The sequence below is a fragment of the Cotesia glomerata genome, linkage group LG8 (genome assembly GCF_020080835.1).
Source record: "Cotesia glomerata isolate CgM1 linkage group LG8, MPM_Cglom_v2.3, whole genome shotgun sequence".
NCBI lineage: Eukaryota > Metazoa > Arthropoda > Insecta > Hymenoptera > Braconidae > Cotesia > Cotesia glomerata.
This window is the reverse complement of record NC_058165.1, coordinates 559,958-579,481: the sequence shown is the minus strand read 5'-3', so window position 1 is coordinate 579,481 and position 19,524 is coordinate 559,958. Positions and strand designations below refer to the sequence as shown.

At 29.1% G+C, this 19,524-nt stretch overlaps 2 protein-coding genes across 4 annotated transcripts in view; both read left to right on the top strand.

Annotated features, from left to right (window-relative positions):
- The window catches only part of LOC123270478, a 57,359-nt gene extending 45,935 nt beyond the window's left edge, over positions 1-11,424 (top strand). For all 3 annotated transcript variants that reach the window (XM_044736555.1, XM_044736553.1, XM_044736556.1), the window contains exons 2-5: positions 2,988-3,033; positions 3,112-3,244; positions 7,298-7,404; positions 8,821-11,424. In XM_044736555.1, coding sequence (XP_044592490.1) covers positions 2,988-3,033; positions 3,112-3,244; positions 7,298-7,404; positions 8,821-9,477 — 943 coding nt within the window. In that variant the 3' untranslated portion in view covers positions 9,478-11,424. The remainder of the gene's footprint in view (positions 1-2,987; positions 3,034-3,111; positions 3,245-7,297; positions 7,405-8,820) is intronic.
- Positions 11,425-14,883: 3,459 nt separating this feature from the next.
- LOC123270479 (EEF1A lysine methyltransferase 2) lies at positions 14,884-16,488 on the top strand. Its single transcript, XM_044736557.1, has 3 exons — positions 14,884-15,006; positions 15,137-15,235; positions 15,934-16,488. Exons 1-3 carry the CDS (start codon positions 14,957-14,959, stop codon positions 16,469-16,471), a joined length of 687 nt encoding a protein of 228 aa, XP_044592492.1. The 5' UTR covers positions 14,884-14,956; the 3' UTR covers positions 16,472-16,488.
- Positions 16,489-19,524: the final 3,036 nt, after the last annotated feature.

Sequence of the window (19,524 nt, the reverse complement as noted above, 5' to 3'; positions counted from 1 at the left end):
AGTGGAAAAATGCAAAAACTGCGAAAATGTCAGTTTTTCTCAAATTTTCGTGATAACTCCGCTAATTATCATGATAACTCCATTATTTGAGTACTATTAGAAAGAAAATTTAATTTTCTTCAAATTTTATCTCATTAAATTGTGATAACACTGATAGTTATCGATTTATCAGTACTTTTTTAAGTAAAAAAATATAAAAAACTGCTAAAAAGCCAGTTTTTCTTCAATTTTCGCGATAACTCCCTTAGTTATCATGATAACTCCATTATTTAAGTACTATTAAGACGGAAATTTAACTTCCTGCAAATTATTTCTTATTAAATTTTGATAACACTAATAGTTATCGAGTTATCAGCACTTTTTCAAGTGAAAAAATGTAAAGAAACCGCTTAAATGCCAGTTTTTCTTCAATTTTCGCGATAACTCAGCTTATTATCATGATAACTCTATTATTTTAGTTTTGTTAGGAAGGAAATTTAATTTTCTTCGAATTTTGTTTATCAAATTCTAATAAAACTAATAGTCATCGAGTTATCGGCACTTATTTAAGTAGAAGTATCTAAAGAACTGCTAAAATTTCAGTTTTTTTTTTATTTTCGCGATAACTCGCTGAATTATCGTGATAACCCTATTTATATTATCTGAAATAAATATTGTAAGGAAATTCAATTTACTACAATTTTTGACTCATTAAATTTTGATAACACTTAGTTATCGAGTTATCGGCAATTTTTAAAGTGGAAATTTGTAAAAAACTGCTAAAATGCCAGTTTTTCTCAAATTTTCGTGATAACTCGCCTAATTATCACGATAACTCTATTATCATCAATCTATTAGAAAGAAAATTTAATTTTCTTTAAATTTAGTCACTTATTAAATTTTAATAACACTAATAGTTATCGAGTTATCGGCTTTTAAAAAGTGATAACTCAATTTAAAGAATAAAAAATAAAAATCACCAAGATCACAACCCTGATTTTTCTCCAACAGCTCCTTACATGTCACCTGTAGTGAAAAAAAAAAAAAAAAAAAAAAACAAAAACTGTAAGATCTGTAATTGATAATGAATTGCGTGAAATCTCGTAGGCGTACCTTGGCTAGAAAAATAAAATAATAAATAAATAATAACCCGAGATGAGAAATAAATCGGTTGTATAACAACTTCTGTGTGTTTCTCTTTTACCGGAGATTAATCACAAGTAAGCTCTATACTCGGTACAGCCGACACGCATCAAATTGTAATGCGCAAAGACGTTTATATGTGCACATACTCGGGTTACGATATTTAATTGCGCACCGACAAACATTTATTCATTTTTAAATTTTAAATTAATTACTCACAATTCTTACCTTTTTTTTTATTTCTCTATATACCAAATCGGTTTAATTTATTGAAATGCTTACGGAAATTATAGGGCGATTATTTCTCTAGATCGGGTTTATATGATAATCGGTGAGAACGCCACGCCTGCTGATCCTTACATTTTTTTTTGCTGCCCACTATTTTAGACGATTCATTTTTAAGAAAATTTTTTTCTTTAATTGCCGATAACTCGGCTGTTATCAGTCCTGGAAAAATTTTATGAGACAAAAATTGTAGAGAATTAATTCTTCTTTTTAATGACACCTCAAGATGTCCAATTACTCTAGTAGAATACTGTGAAATTGCATCGGTTTTAACACACTTGTTAAACAAATAAATCTTAAAAATAATGTCCTGTGGTAACACAAGACTTGTAATTACGCAAGTACACTAGATAACCACAGTAACTTGCTTGAAACCGCAGTACAATGACAAATTGTATAACCGTTACAATTTCTCTATTTATTATTATTAGTATTATTATTTTTATTATGGCTTACAAAATAAAATTTTCAATTTTTCTTAGCAGAAAATTAAAAATTCATAATTAAAAAAAAGGGCAGCTGTTTTTTTTTTTAGAACAACAATATCTCGGAAACTATGAGACTTAGAAAAAAATTTTAAGACTTTTTTTTGTAGGAAATTAAATTTCATACAAAAAAGTCTTTGGAAATTTTCCTATAGCTCTAATAGTTTTCCCAGAATTTGAAGCAGAAGTTTTCTGCAGCTTTTTTTGCTGCCCATTATTAAACTAGCAATTTTTCGGAAAATATCAAACTTAGGAAAAAAATTAATGACTCCTTATTAATAGGAAATTTAATTTTCTACTGAAATTTTCTTAGGAATTTTTCGTAAGTCCTACAGTTTTTCCAGAATTTACAGGAAAAATTTTCCGCAGCTTTTTTTTGCTGTCCATTACTAAACTCGCATTATCTTTGAAAATATCAAACTTAGGAAAAAACTTTGAGTTCTTAATCATAGAAAATTTAATTTCCTACAAAAAAGTCTTGGGAAATTTTCCAGTAGCTCTAATAGTTTTTCCGGAATTTGAAGGAAGAATTTTCTGCAGATTTTTTGCTGCCCATTACTAAACTCGCAATATCTCGGAAACTATCAGACTTAAGAAAAAAAAACTTTGAATTCTTATTAATAGAAAATTTAATTTCCTACAAAATATTCTTTAAAAATTTTCCTGTATCTCTAATAATTTTCTCAGAATTCAGTATCGAAGTTTTCCGCAACTTTGTTTTGCTGCCCATTACTAAACTCGCAATATCTCGGAAACTATCAGACTTAGCGGAAAACTACTTAAAACCTTTTTTGTAGGAAATTTAATTTCCTACAAAAAAGTTTTTAGAAATTTTCTTGTAGCTCCTATAGTTTTCCCAGAATTTACAAAAAAAATTTTCCTCAACTTTTTTTTTGCTGCCCATTACTAAACTCTTAATATCTCCGAAATTATCAGACTTAGCGGAAAACTACTTCAAACCTTTTTTGTAGGAAATAAAATTTCCTACCAAATTTTCCATAGCTCCTATAATTTTCCCAAAAATGGCGGTCAAAATTAACTTTCCAAATTTTTGGTTCCTAAATAACACTCTAATTATTATGATTATTGTTCCAGGTTACCACAGCTTGCCGTCTTAGCGAAGATTTTGTGCCTACTGATGGTAAGTGTCCAAAAAAAAAAATTCTAAACCTTAAAAAATTAAAAAATTCCTAATAAATAAAATAATTTATTATTTAAGGTGGTGATGTGCGGGGCGGTGCCGGCAATGGTGCGCTCCGTGAGTCTCTACTCGACTTGCAGCAGCGGGAACATTACAGTGATTGGCCGAAATGTCAAAGCATCTGCGCGCGACCAAGATAATGCCCCCTATCGTAAGTAATGCAAAGCTATATTAATTAAGTAAAAATAAATATAAATATGTTATTGCAAATTAATGCATGAGTTGCTCAAGGCGATCTTTTAATTTATAAGTGACAAGTTTATTATTATTTTAATCTTTGTTCGATGTTAAAAATTCAGCGGGGGAGGGGAGGGGAGAGAGAAGAGGAGAGGAGAGGGGGTAGGGTTAATCGGGCAGTTGTTTTTGGGGTAAAAGGTCCGCCGCGGAAGAAGATGATTAGAGAGTAAGACCGCAAATGAATTAAAAGCCAATTTTAATCAAAACGGCCGTTGTAATCTTTAAGCTAAGATTATCCGTAATAGGTTTGGGAGGGGCTATTATGACTCGTGATCTTATGCCCGGGTCATGTGTAATATGTTTTATATAGAAGGTTTTTATACTTTTCAAAGGAGGATTTTTTAGTTTTTAATTTTTTTTTTTGGGATTCGGAAGGAAAAAGTTGTGATAACTCGACAAATGTTGGGCTTAGAAAAATTTTTAAGCCCTCAAAAGTTGTAGAAAATTGAATTTTCTATCAATTAGTAACATATTTTTAAAATTATCATGATAATTGAGCGAGTTATCGCGAAAATTAGACAAAAATTGGTATTTTAGCGGTTTTTTTCAGTTTCTTACTTAAAATAGTGCCGATAACTCGATAGTAGTGTTATCAAAATTTAAAAAAAGATAATAGTTGTAGAAAATTAATGTTCCTTAACTCGATAACTATTAGAGATTAAAATTTAATAAGAAACAAAAGTTGTAGGAAATTAAATTTTCTTTCTATTAGTACTAAAATAATGGAGTTATCATGATAATTAGCCGAGTTATCGCGAAAATGATAGAAAAACTGGAATTTTTGCAGTTTTTTACATTTATCCACTTATAAAAGTGCCGATAACTCGATAACTATTAGTATTATCAAAATTTAATAAAAAAAAAATTGTAGAATATTAAAATTCCTTCTCAAAAAAACTTAAATAAACGAGTTATCATGATAATTAGCTGAGTTATCACGAAAATTGAAAAAAAAAAAACTGGTATTTTTGCAGTTTTTTGAATTTTTTCACTTATAAAAGTGCCGATAATGCGATAACTATTAGTGTTTTCGAAATGTAGTAAACAAAAGTTGAAGGAAAATTAAATTTTCTTCCTAACAAAACTAAAATAATGGAGTTATCTTGATAATTAGCTGAGTTATCACGAAAATTAGAGAAAAACTGGAATTTTAGCGGTTTTGTGCATTTTTCTACTCATAAAAGTGTTGATAACTCAATAACTATCAGTGTTATCAAAATTTAATGAGATAAAATTAATAAAAAATTATATTTTCTTCCTAATAGCTTAATGACCATTGAGTTATCACGATAACTAGCCAAGTTATCGCGAAAATTAGAAAAAAAAACTGGCATTTTCGCAGTTTTTTGCATTTTCTTACTTATAAACGTGCCGATATCTCGATAACTATTAGTGTTATCAAAATTCAGTAAACAAAAGTTGTAGGAAATTAAAGTTACTTCCTAATAGTACTAGAATAATGGAGTTATCATGATAATTAGCTTAGTTATCACGAAAATTAGAAAAAAACTGGCATTTTAGCAGTTTTTTGCATTTTTCTCCTCATTAAAATGTTGATAACTCGATAACTATTATTGTTATCAAAATATAATAAGAAAAAATTCGTAGAAAATAAAATTTCCTTTCTAATAGTACTAAAATAATAGAGTTCTCACGATAATTAGCTAAGTTATCACGAAAATTAGAGAAAAACTCGCATTTTTGCCGTTTTTTTCATTTTCTTACTTATAGAAGTGCCGATAACTCGATAACTATTAGTCAATTTTTATCAAAATCTAATAGGAGACAAAAATTGTAGAAAAATAGATTTCCTTTTGATAACTGCTATCATGATAATTATCTGAGTTATCACGAAAATTAGAAAAAAAAACTGATATTTTGTCTGTTTTTTGATTGCATTCTATTATTTATAAAAGTGGCGATAACTCGATAACTATTAGAGTTATCAAAATTGGATTAAATACAAAAGTTCTAGCAAATTAAATTTTCTTTCTAAAGATACCGTATTTGATTTAGTTATTCTGAAACTTACCCAGTTATCGTAAAAATAAGATAAAAAATAAAACACCACATTCCTCAATAATGGAATAAAAATAAAAATAATAATAATAATAATAATAATAAGTGAAGTACTCGAGAAAGAAAATAAGCTGTCCGCCCTCCGTAGCGCTGATAATACCCGACTGGTTAGCGTGAACCAGCGGCACCTTTAAAGGATCACGCTTTCGCGCAATCCAATGTAACGTTTAATATAAATGAGTAAGATCGCGGTTAAATAAAAAGTTTAATCAAAATTAGCCTTTGAATAAACAGATAATTTAAGTTGGCGCCTTACTAGGGCGTTCTTCCGTATATATCAATCAAACTGTAAAGTGTAATTCTACTTTACACCGTAACTCGAGGTTATCCTCTCGGATTATTGCAATCAATCAGAAGCTAACCTTTTTTTAATTGAGTTACCGACTGAAGGTAAAACGTCATGCTTTATACTTTGATATCGGTTAGGAAAAATTATCCTGTATGATGAAATTTAATTAATCTAGTCTGTTGCGAGCGGTGATTATCGCGTCATACATTTCAGCCTGTCGGTTTTAACTTTCTGGTTAATTTATTTTGCATTTTCATTTTAGAAATACCGACTTTTTGCTTTGGTTTTGCAGTTAATAGAATTATTTTCTAAATAATTGAATTTTTTATAAGATTTTTTAAAGGGAAATTTAATTTACTACAATTTTTGATAACCCTAATAGTTATCGAGTTATCGGCATTTTTATAAATGGAAAAATGCAAAAAACTGCTAAAATGCCAGTTTTTCTCTAATTATCGCGATAACTCCGCTAATTATTATAATAACTTCATTATTTTGGTACTAGTGGAATAAAAATTTTGTTTTCTACAAACTTTTTCCTATTAAGTTCTGATAAAACTAATAGTTATCGAGTTATCAGCACTTTTGTAAGCTGAAAAATGCAAAAAAACGGCTAAAATGCCAGTTTTTCTCAAATTTTCGCGATAACTTGCTAAATTATCGTGATAACTTAGTTATTTAAAGCAATTATTTGCGGAAATTTAATTAACTACAATTTTTGACTCATTAAATTTTAAAAACACTAATAGTTTTCGAATTATCGGCACTATTATAAGTAGCGAAATGCAAGAAACGGCTAAAATGCCAGTTTTTCTTCAATTTTCGCGATAACTCGCTGAATTATCGCGATAACTTATTATTTAAAACAAATATTGGAAGGAAATTTAATTTACTACAATTTTTGACTCTTTAAATTTTGATAACACTAATAGTTATCGAGTTATCAGCACTTTTATAAGTAGAAATAGGTAAAAAACTGCTAAAATGCCAGTTTTACCCAAATTTCCGCGATAACTTGGTTAGTTATCACGATAACTTCATAATTTTCATTAGTTATCGAGAGAAAATTTAATTTTCTATAATTTTTCTTTTATAAAATCTCTCTAGGTCGAATAGTTTCTTAATTATAGTGATTTGAAGTAAAAATGAAAAATTAAAAAATGTAAAATTAAAAACTTACTCGATCAAAGGAACAAAGATGAATTTCTATGAACCGTACCTGAAAAATAGTAGTGTAGGACACTTGACTAAAAAGCCGGAGCTAAAAATGAGAGAGTAAAAAGGTCTTGAGATGAGTGTTAAATAGTTAAGTACACAGTCCCAGTGTCTCCTTCATTAGCACATGGTAGTAAGAACAGAACCCAGGTATAGTACAAGTGCCAGTGTCTGCTCGTACTTAAAACTTTTATCCTCGAACGCCATAAAATATAATATCGTTTTCTCAGAATCACTGGCAACAGACCATTCGCACTTATTACCACGGCTAGCTAGCTAACGGACACTTCCGGGTCAAAATATATTAATATTTAATATTTACCGAATTCCTGGCCTAAAAACACTCGCTAAAATAATCCTTTTTTTTTATTGATTAAATTGCAGAAAAACTTACGACGCAATCAGACGACTTTAGTAGGAAGTTGTATATCTTCGCTGAAAAATCTCAACGGTTTATTTGCTTCAATAAACGCTGGAAACCCATTGCTTTGGTAAGTTTTCTAATTTATAAAAAAATTTGTTTAATATTTAATAAGCTTTATTAAATATTAATAAATAATTTTTTCCTCCCAAATAAATATTTATTAAAATTTAATAAATTTAATAATTATCTTCACATAAATTAAATTATTAATGGCTAATAAATCCTTCTTATTCTTACAATTGCTCGGAAACGGTTCGAGATATCAACTAGGACCTAAGAAAATTCACCGCTCTACATTTGGTCCTTACAATTTTAACAATAAATATAATTATAAAAATGATAAAATAAATAGTCAAAATATCTCTAAGTCACTGGCCGATTTAAAATAAATAGTATATTTTATTTTATTGTCAATAAGCAGTGCGTCCATTAACATACATTAAATAAAACATGAATAAAAAGCTTTGTTTACAATTTTTATATCGTGCCGTATCTTACATTTTTTTATTTTTTAATAATAATTAATAATTATTGTGTACTCTATTTAGTCAGATTCTTAGTTCACGGTCAAAAAGTAAAAAATTCATATTTCTACTTGCGCTATCTCCCACTCTGTACATATTGGCGCCATCTTAAGGGCATGGATTGTTGGGAAATTTCATGACTTAAATTTGGTCCTTTGGACCAAATCAATATCTCGGCCCGTTTTTTTAAATATCGACAATTTTTGATCGTCAGAACACGATTTAGCGCGTGCGTATTTTGACCCGTTATAAGACCAGCGATATCTCGAAGGGAATTCGAGATATCGATTAGGACCCAATCCATTATTTTAAGGAAATTTTAAGCCCTACAACTTTAGTCCTTTGGCCCTAATCGATATCTCGAACCGTTTCGGCGATATCGCCATTTTTGTAAAAGTCCTCAAAGTTAAGCGTATTTTGGGTGACCATTAACAAATGATCGATATCTCTTAAACGGTTTGAGATATCGATTCCGGCCAAAGGACCAAAATTGTAGAGGACGAAATTTGGTGTTCAATTACGAGATAATTGTCAAACTATAAATCGTGAACAAATTTTCAGGCCTCTTGAGATTATAGTTAAATATTTTCAATATATATATATATATATATATATATATATATATATATATATATATATATATATATATATATATATATATATATTCATTGATTGATTAATATATTTATTTATTTAATACAAAGACCCAGATCTTTTTTAGAAAATAAATAACCAGGTTACATACAAAAAATCAGTTTATTTTAATGTACATTTTCTTTTCTGCGTAATATGGCATTACAAGTACATTAATTGTCCGTTATTAAATTATAAGCGTCCAATTTATTCTAACCGTTTCCGAGATATCGCCATTTTTGTAGCGGTCCAAAAAGTTAAGCGGGTTTTGTGTGACCACTAATAAAAAAACCCCTCTAAAAATTAATATTTTGTTTATTTTCCAGCCTAAGAAACAACGTGACGCAATGTGTCAATTCTACGAGACCTACAATGGGCCTTACCTGCGGTACCGCAGCGCTGTGGACCCTACGAAGTACCTGGGGTTCAACAAGTACGGTCGACCAATAAAGGGGCAGCGTGCGCGGCCAGAGTGCTACAATTTCATGAAGTACAACCCGAGCTTCAGTATAAACGACCACAACGATTGGATGACTGGAAATACACGCGTGCGCGAACTTCACAAGCCCCCCCACCCTCACCCCCACCCTGAGCACGCGCACAAAGAGCCACTGCGGGTAAAAAAGACCAAAAAATCCCCGCGTAGACAAAATTTAAATTCTAATTTCGAGTCGAAACAAGACTTGGATGCGGATCCGCCGCAGCGTGACATGTCACGCCCTCTGGATTTATTTGAAAAAAATCCAGATGAATTTTTGCGGCCTCCGCAATTTCTTGAGCCGGAGTTTTCTTTGGAAAAAAAGAAACTTCTTTTGGAAAGGGATGTTATTATGTACCAGAGGAACTCCGAGTTAGAGATGGCGCGACAGTCGAGGAAAAACCACCTCCAAGAGCCCCACCGTCATCGACATACGAGTCGCGGGAAGGGAAAGTCTGGAGATACGCGGACTAGGCGCCACCGTCTGCCCGCGAGCAAGTATTAGATTCTGTTAGTTTACCTTTTTTATTATTAATTATAATTATTATTAGTTGTAATTATTGTTAGTAAATATCAAGACTGCCTCTTTTTCTTATGTCCGAAGTGCCGGTTTCACACGCTAAATTTCATTTTTTATATGTCATTTACGCCGTAGGCTTTCTTTAGGGTGTTGTCATGAGTGGTGAGAAGAACTGAGCGTGTATTTTTATTTAATAAGAGTTTTTTCCCGCCTTTTTTTCGGTTAAAACAACTTTAGAGGCTTCAGACGACAAAATAGCGTCGATTTAAACCTAAAATGGCCGCCAGGGAGTCTAAATACAGTTAAACTTATTCCTTAGTGTCTTTAATCAAAATGGCGGCTTTAAAGTGACACGAAATGGCGCCCAAGAAGTAATTGTAGACAAAATGGTGTCTATTTAAACCTAAAATGGCCGCTAAGGAGTCAAAATACGGTTAAATTTAATTTTTAGAGTCTTTAATAAAAATGGCGGCTTAAAAGTAACACGAAATGGCGGCCATGAAATTTTTGTAGACAAAATGGCGTCGATTCAAACCTAAAATAGCTGCTAAGATGTCAAAATTCGGTTAAATTAAAGATTTTGTATTTATACACGAAATGGCGGCCATGGTAACACAAAATGGCGGCTTGGAGTCATAAAAATTTTCTTTTTTAACAAAATGGCGTTGATTTAGACACAAAATGGCGGCCAAAACCGTAAAAATCTATTGAATTTTAGCAAACTCGTTCTTTCACAACAAAATGGCGGCTTTTACTTGACACAAAATGGCGGCCATTATTATAATCTCTCTAAAACATCACAAATATTATTTTCACCAAAATTTCCGCGATAAAGTAATTTTAAATTGCCCGAAATGATAAAAAATATTTATTGTCAACAAAATGGCGCTCTTTGACCTAAAGGCGGGAAATTTGAATTTTAAATAAAAAAAAACTCTTATTAAACCCCAAAGTATTTTGTTATTTTGTTGTATTTAAGGATGTGCTGTCATTTAAAATGATGTGAGTGACTTTTCGTACGATTGTGTGTAAAATATTAATTAGTTAATTCATAATTAATATTTTTAATTAATTTCTTATATCTAAATAATTATTAATTACCATTATATATTTTTAGTAATTAAATTTATTACTATTATTATTATTATTGTTATTATTAATTATTATTATTGTAATGAAGTTGAAGTAATAAAATAATTGCTAATGCAGACTGTATTACTAGATTTTAGTGTTAGGTGGCGACTCAACGAAAAATCGACTTTTTTTTTATCTGGTCAAAAAAAAATTTTTTTTAGATAAAAAATTTTGAATTTCCGATTTTTCTGAAAAAATAAAAAAACAAAAAAAATACGACTGGGCTTCGCGATGTAACATGTATGCTGTAGTGAGAAGTAATTAAAAAAAAATAGTAAATACTAACTGATTAATAATAAATAAATATAATTATAAAAAAAAATAAATTGGACGCTTATAATTTAATAACGGACAATTAATGTACTTGTAATGCCATATTACGCGGAAAAAAAATATATATTAAAATAAACTGATTTTTTGTATGTAACCCGGTTATTTCTTTTCCAAAAAAGATCTGGGTCTTTGTATTAAATAAATAAATATATTAATTAATTAATAAATATATATATATTGAAAATATTTAACTATAATCTCAAGAGGCCTGAAAATTTGTTCACGATTTATAGTTTGACAATTATCTCGTAATTGAACACCAGAAAAATTTTTTTAAGGGCATAGGTCGATAGGAAATTTTTTCTTCTACAATTTTGGTCCTTTGGCCGGAATAGATATCTCGAACCGTTTAAGAGATATCGAGCATTTGTTTATGGTCACCCAAAATACGCTTAGCTTTGAGGACTTTTACAAAAATGGCGATATCTCCGAAACGGTTCGAGATATCGATTAGGGCCAAAGGACTAAAGTTGTAGGGCTTAAAATTTCCTCAAAATAATGGATTGGGTCCTAATCGATATCTCGAATTCCCTTCGAGATATCGCTGGTCTTATAACGGGTCAAAATACGCACGCGCTAAATCGTGTTCTGACGATCAAAAATTGTCGATATTTAAAAAAACGGGCCGAGATATTGATTTGGTCCAAAGGACCAAATTTAAGTCATGAAATTTCCTAACGATCCATGCCCTTAAGATGGCGCCAATGTGTACGGAGTAGGAGATAGCGCAAGTAGAAATATGAATTTTTTACTTTTTGACCGTGAACTAAGAATCTGACTAGATAGAGTACACAATAATTATTAATTATTATTAAAAAATAAAAAAATGTAAGATACGGCACGATATAAAAATTGTAAACAAAGCTTTTTATTGATGTTTTATTTAATGTATGTTAATGGACGCACTGCTTATTGACAATAAAATAAAATATACTATTTATTTTAAATCGGCCAGTGACTTAGAGATATTTTGACTATTTATTTTATCATTTTTATAATTATATTTATTGTTAAAATTGCAGTGCGTCTAAAACTAGCAATAATAAATAAAATTAACAAATATACATTCCAAAATATTAATAAAAATTATTTATAATAATAATAATAATTATATAATAACAAAAATTATAATATTATAATAATGGTAAATTGTGTGCCGCTATGAATTTATAAAAAAAAAAATTTATGATTTAATTAATAAAAATTTAATTTAAATTAAATATACAAAAAACAAACACTGTCAAATACACGCTCATACACTGCTAATTATTGTTATTTTTTTTTTTCCTTTTCCTTTTTCTTTTTTATTTTTAAGGTAAGTGAAAATTTTTTAAACTTCCGGTTTTATTGTCACAATATAAAATAAAGATTTCTTTTTTTTTTTTTTTCATTGTAAGTAGGTCCGTTAAATTTGAAAACTAAAAAAAAAATTATTTCTTTTCATTAATCGTAAGTCCGTTATAAAACTTTGATGTCTCTTTTCGAAGATGGATTAATTTATAAAAATACATTTATATTGTGAAGTATGTTTACTGTTACGGTACTCCAGTGAGTAAATGTTTGTTGTAGAGCTGCCCAATTTCTCAATAAAGTTAAATCCCTCTTCTATATATTTATCAACCGTGTAAATATAATCCCCGCGGTGATTCTAACTACATTATCGTTTTATTTATGTTACAACCCCGGGATTCTCTGTAAACATAAATAACTATTGTTCCGGATAGAATACTGCTTCAAAGACTCAAGAGAGTATTATTCAATTGTTCAATTATTCGGAGAAATTTTTTGGAATTTATTAAAGTAGTAGGATGTATAAAATTCGGTAAAATGCCAGTTTTTCTTCGATTTTCGTGATAACTCGCTAAATTATCATGATAACTCTTTCAAGCCAGCAGTTATCCAGAGGACATTTAATTGGCTACAATTATTGTCTCATGAAATTTTGATAACACTAATAGTTATGGAGTTATCGGCACTTTTATAAGCGGAAATATGTAAAAAACTGGTAAAATCCCAGTTTTTCTCAAATTTTAGTGATAACTCAGATAATTATCATGATTACTCCATTAAAATAGGAGTTTTCCGAAGGAAATTCAATTGGCTACAATTTTTGACTTATAAAATTTTGATAATAATAATAGTTATTGAGTTATCGCCAATTTTATGAGAAGCGAAATGTAAATAACCGCTAAAATTCCAGTTTTTTTTCTAATTTTCGCGATAACTCACTGAATTATCATGATAACCTTATTATCTAAAGAAAATATTGGAAGTAAATTTAACTTACTACAATTTTTGACTCTTTAAATTTTGATAACACTAATAGTTATCGAGTTATCGGCATTTTTATAAGTAAGAAAATGAAAAATACGGCAAAAATACGAGTTTTTCTCTAATTTTCATGATAACTTAGCTAATTATCGTGAGAACTCTATTATTTTAGTACTATTAGAAAGAAAATTTTATTTTCTACGAATTGTTTCTTATTATATTTTGATAACAATAATAGTTATTGAGTATTCGGCACTTTTATAAGTGGAAAAATGTAAAAAACCGCAAAAATTTCAGATTTTCTCGAATTTTCACGATAACTCACGTAATTATCGTGATAACTCCATAATTTTTAATAGTTATCGAAAGGAGATTTAATTGGCTACAATTATTGTCTTATAACAATTTTCTAGGACCAATAGTTATCGAGTTATCACCACTTTTATAATTAACCAAATATAAAAAACAAAAAATCGGCTAAAATGCGAGTTTATCTACAATTTTCGCGATAACCCACTCAATTATCATGATAACTCTATTTATTATAAATTTATAAGAAAGAAAATTCTATTTTCTACAAATTTTTTTTTATTAAATTATGATAACACTAATAGTTATCAAGTTATCTTAATTTAAAACTCTGAATTTTATTTTTTCTAATATTTTTAATTCAATTTTATTTTATTTCCCCCTGAAGCAACTAAAAAAAAAAAAAAAATAAATTCTGTTGTCTGAGACATTACATCTGTGGGAAACAAGCTACAATGGTGGGCTCTTATTAAAATTCCACTTGTATTTTATGGCACGTGTACGAAAAAAACAACAAACCCAGATAAAGATTAAGAGAAAGAAAGTGATAAGGGTCCCGAACCTACACACAGAAGACCAAATAAAATCCTCTTGCTCATATACTTACTAAGCCTCCTACTTTTCTTCAGCCCCTACTTTTTACCAGCTGGCCCCCTCCAGATCCGCGAAAACTCGCGCCAGGGAATAGGACACTGTGGTTAGTAAATAAAAAATCAGGGATTATCTGCTGACAAGCATTACATACGTAATATTGCCTACAAATTGAGTGCATTAGCCTTTATCTGAATAAACATGCTGGCCAGTACGTTGCGTTATCGCTAAATGACCGTGGAATGCCTTAATTAGAATTTAATTATTTCTTATTTTTGCTTGTACCAACGGTTATTTGAGATAAGCTTGTATTACCACGCGACATTCACATTTATTTATCAATTAGAAATATTTACTTGAGTAAGTCGAGATTTTTATTTATATTTATTTCAAATTCCATTTTTTAATTTTTTTTACAATTATTTTTTTATTAAAAAAATTATTAAATTAATTTTTATACATTTTTTTATTTAATATAAAACATTTTAAAACCTTATTTAAAAATTACCTATTATATAATTTTAAATTTATTTTGGAAGAGAAAAAAAAGAAAAAAAAGTCGACTATTGGTAAGTAAAATTACTTTTTTCTTAATTTATCAACAAAGTGATAATGTAGAAAATTTAATTTACTTACCTTTGAAAGGTTCTGCAGGACTCTATATTTTACAGAGGCCCGTCTTACCCTCTGTAGGTATATATTATTAATAATAATAATAATAATAATAATAATAGTGCGCAAACACGTGGTCAAAATAAAATTGACAACAGAAACTTTTGTTAGAATACTAAAATAATAAATTAGAATTATTAATAAATAAATAAATATGTCTGATACTGAAGAACTTAATGGTTCAGAATTAGGGACGCTTGAACAGTAAGTTTTTTTTATATAAATTTATTTATATTCATTTTTAGAGTTAATTATATTGTTGGGTGAATTTATTTAGATTAGAAATTATAGAGGTTGAATTATTAATTTATTTATTTGTTTTTTTTTTTTTAAGCTGGGAAAAAATTTATGATGAAGAAATAAATAATTTTGAGGAGTATGGTGATGTAGGAGAAATTTGGTTTGGAAAAAACAACGCTGTTAAATTAATAAAGTAAGTTGTTATTATATTCTATAATACATATTTAAAATTTTTTTTTTTAATTGTAATTAATTAATTTATTTATTTTTAAAATTGTAGTATGTTTGTTGAATTCGCCGTAGTGAACTATAAATAAATAAAATTTAGTTTAATTAAATGATGAATTTTGTTAAATAGCTCTGTATTTTCTTAACTGTTGAGATTTTTAAAGATATAAGCTCATCCTGATGTTACATTCATCAAGAGCTTTCATTTGAGTACCCACTGGCATTTTTTATATATTTTTCATAAATACATATATATAATATATATATATAAATATATAAAATATATAAAAAATATAAAAAATTGATGTGGGTACTCAAATGAAAGGTCTTGATGAGTGTCACATCGGGATGAGCTTATATCTTAAAAAATGTCAATAGTTCACAAAATATAAGGTCATTTCTAAATTATTGACATTTTTAAAGATATAAGCTCATCCTTATGTTACACTCATCAAGTTCTTTAATTTAAGTACCAACTTGCATCTTTTATATATTTATCATATATATATAATATATGAAAAATTGATGTGGGTACTCAAATGAAAGGTCTCGATGAGTGTAACATCGGGATGAGCTTATATCTTTGAAAATGTCAATAGTTCACAAAATACAAGGACATATCTTAAGTTCATTTATTATTTGTCAATTTTTTTTAAATTTCAGGTGTATCGAAAACCTAAATATTTCAAAATCAGACCCAATAATAGACCTCGGCTGTGGAAACGGCTGGACACTGATAAAACTCCATGAAAACGGGTACAACAATCTCCTGGGCGTAGACTACTCACCAAAAGCAGTCGAACTGACAAGGACAATCTTAGAAGAGCAGAAAATCGGCAAGGACTCAATAAGAATCGAAGTGTGCGATATCTTGGTGGATATAAACGACCCGGAGCAATCTGTGGACTTTTTGAAGCCTAAAAGCTTCAAATTGGTCCACGACAAGGGCACCTACGACGCGGTAAGTCTGAACCCAGAAAACCGACACCAACAGAGACAGAAGTACATTAAGAATGTCGGGAGTCTGTTGATGGACTCTGGGTTCTTGGTCATCTCATCTTGCAACTGGACCAAGGATGAGCTGGTCCACCATTTTAGCGAGTTTGAGGTTCGAGAGATTCTTGAGACTCCTGGAATTCAATTCGGGGGAAAAGTAGGGAAGTCTGTCACGAATATTATATTTACAAAAATAAAAAAATGAATCGTATGATCTATTCATTAATTTTCATTTTTTTTTCTTAAGTTAGCAAATATTTAATAAAAAATTTTTTACTAAAAAATAATTCATACAATCTTCCCTAAAAAATACCACCCAAATTTACCTAAACTGCATTAAAGAGTCTCCAAATCATGACTCTAACTTCTAGAATTTATTTTTTTTGAATAATTAAATAATATATTGCACAAAAATTTTTTTTAATGATTTTTAAACCTTATAATATCAATAAAGGCCGAGCAAACTTCGCTGTCGTGCACAATAAAGAGGCTATCTCATCTGACTCACTGTCAGAAGTAATAAAACAAAACTTTTATTGCTAGAAGATATCCAGAGCCTGCGTTTTAAAAAGTTTGACGTGGCTTATTTAGCATCAAGAACTAGAAAAGTAAATACGTGTCCTAATTTAAAGATTTTGACTACTTTAAAACGATGATTGTATATCTATCGCTGATCATCCTACTGGGTGATATTGTTGGCGGATCAACCAAAAAATGTCCGCCTAATTTTGTTGAGCTTAATCATCAGTGCGTGCCGCTGATTGGAGGTAACTGCAAGAAGGACGATGATTGCCCGATAGCCAACACCTACTGCAATGGAGTCTGCACGTGCAGTGAGGAACTAAAACCGTCAGACGACAATACCTTCTGTAAAAACAAAAATAAAAGTAAGTACCCGGGAAAAAATGAATTGGCCTAATCATATATATTTATATATGATTATATATTGAATATATAGAATTATATATGATTATATCTAAATTTTTATATAAAATATATATAATCATATATAGACTAAAATATTGTATGTATATTTTATATAAGTCTCTATATGATCAGATCTGAGTTATCTAGGTCTATATACGATAATATATAATCTATATATAATTAGATCTGATTAGAGCTGAGTTATCTAGGGCTATATATGATTATATCTAATCAAATGTAAATTATAAATTTAGATTTATTAATATATAATAATATATAATATTAGATGCAGCATTTTTCAATGATTATATTTAATAAATATTTTGTTGAGTGAATTTGTTTCACTTGCAATGTCATATGATATGAAGATTGCTTATAAACAAAAATCATCTTTATAAAATATTTTCATTAATTATATTACAATATAATAACGTTTATTGTAACATACCGAATTCTATCACAGCTCATAATTATCTTTTAAATTTTTAAATATTCTAAACGTTAATTTATTTAGTGATTTGAATTATTATCATGTGTTACAGTTATATATCCTAGTTGTCGGGTTATAAAAAATGTCAAAAAAAAATTGCTATTTTTGCTTTTGATTTTAAATAAATATTTGTTAACTGTTAACAAATATTTATTAACATTTAATAAATCGTATTTAATAAATAATTTATTAACTGGTAATAAATATATATTAAATCCCATGATGTTAAAAAATCACTTATTAACAGTTAATAACGCTCATTAAATATAAATAAATCCTTCGATCAATATCAGTGTAACTATACGGAAATCATATATAATTATATATGAATCATATATAACTGTATATGAATCATATATAACTATATATGAATCATATATAATTATATATGAATCATATATAATTATATATGCATTTTGTGATTACTATAAAACGTTCTCTGTTTTCATCTCAGAGTCTGCTACTCCAATGATTAATAATCTTTTGAACTATAGTTTTTTGTGGATGAAATAATGGAACTGTATTAATTAATTTAACTTATAAAAATCGATTATATATTCGATTCTCATTAGTTGTAGGTATTTCAAACTTTACTATTCCAGTAAGTCTTGTAAGCAATCGAGTAGTGTGATAGTCTTTAAATCGTCAGGTTCCCGGTTCGATCCTCGCTCACGGTAAATTTTTTTTATTTTTATAGAAATAATTATATATAATCATATCTAATTATATATGACTAGCTGTTACCCGCCCGCTCCGCTGGGCATTTCATAGAATTGTATTTTTAGAGATCTAGACTTGAAATTTAATGGGAGTATTGTTTAGATTTGTACAGATTTCAAATTTCATCAGATTGGCCCGTACCTTTTATCCCTGTGATTATTCTAGCTAATATTCATTGTAAATTTTAATGTGCAATCACTATGACATTCCAGTGGTTTTTTTCCAAAAATGAATAATGACTGAAACAAAGAAAAAAATTTGAAATGATCATTGAAAGTTTCAGTTAAAGTAATTGCGCGTCTCATAAGTGAAGTTGAAATTTGGCTAGCTTAAAGCGTGACGAATTTTGCCGTTAATTTAAATTTCCTCCGTGACATCAATTTTTCATAGAAACTTATTTGTACATGTTTTTAACGAATTCTCTTAGAATAAATAGCTAAATTCCTTTTTCACATCTCAAGTGCTTAGAAAATGCATTCATTCCAATCTGTTACGTTCCCGCGATCCGGTAATAAGAACAATTCATGGGTTATGTGATCAGCAAAAATAAAATGTATGTAAAATTCTTAGTCCGTTGAGTGAATAGCTACATGTAAAGTTAAATTTTGGAAACCTTACAATGACTTTTTTTGCCGCTGCCAAAGAGACGATTGTTATTGTTATCACTATTAAGAAAGAAAAATATTTAAATCCGTTGACCTTGGAGGCCATCCCGGTATTTGCCTGTTTCTCTTCAGATTCTATCAAATTTTATATTTGTAGGAACTGTATTTAAAGAATATGAATTTTTTGACAATTATTACTCCCGCACTTCTATGTGGGGGAGGAATTTCGTAAGATCCTATTCGAGATAATTTCTAATTTCTAATTTCTAATTTCTATGAGATATCTTAAAATTCGTTCGTATATTATTTCTACATCTCTTAGAGAAAATTTCTACTTAATTGGAGTCTGTAGGAGCTATAGCTTGAAAATTAAAAATTGTCATTGTTAATACCCACCCCCACAATCCGTATTGGGAGTAGGCCGTCATTAAATCCACTCTTGAATCATTTATACATCACATAGAGCAGATTCGTACCAAATTTGGAGCCTATAGGAGCTACAGCTCTGAAATTTAA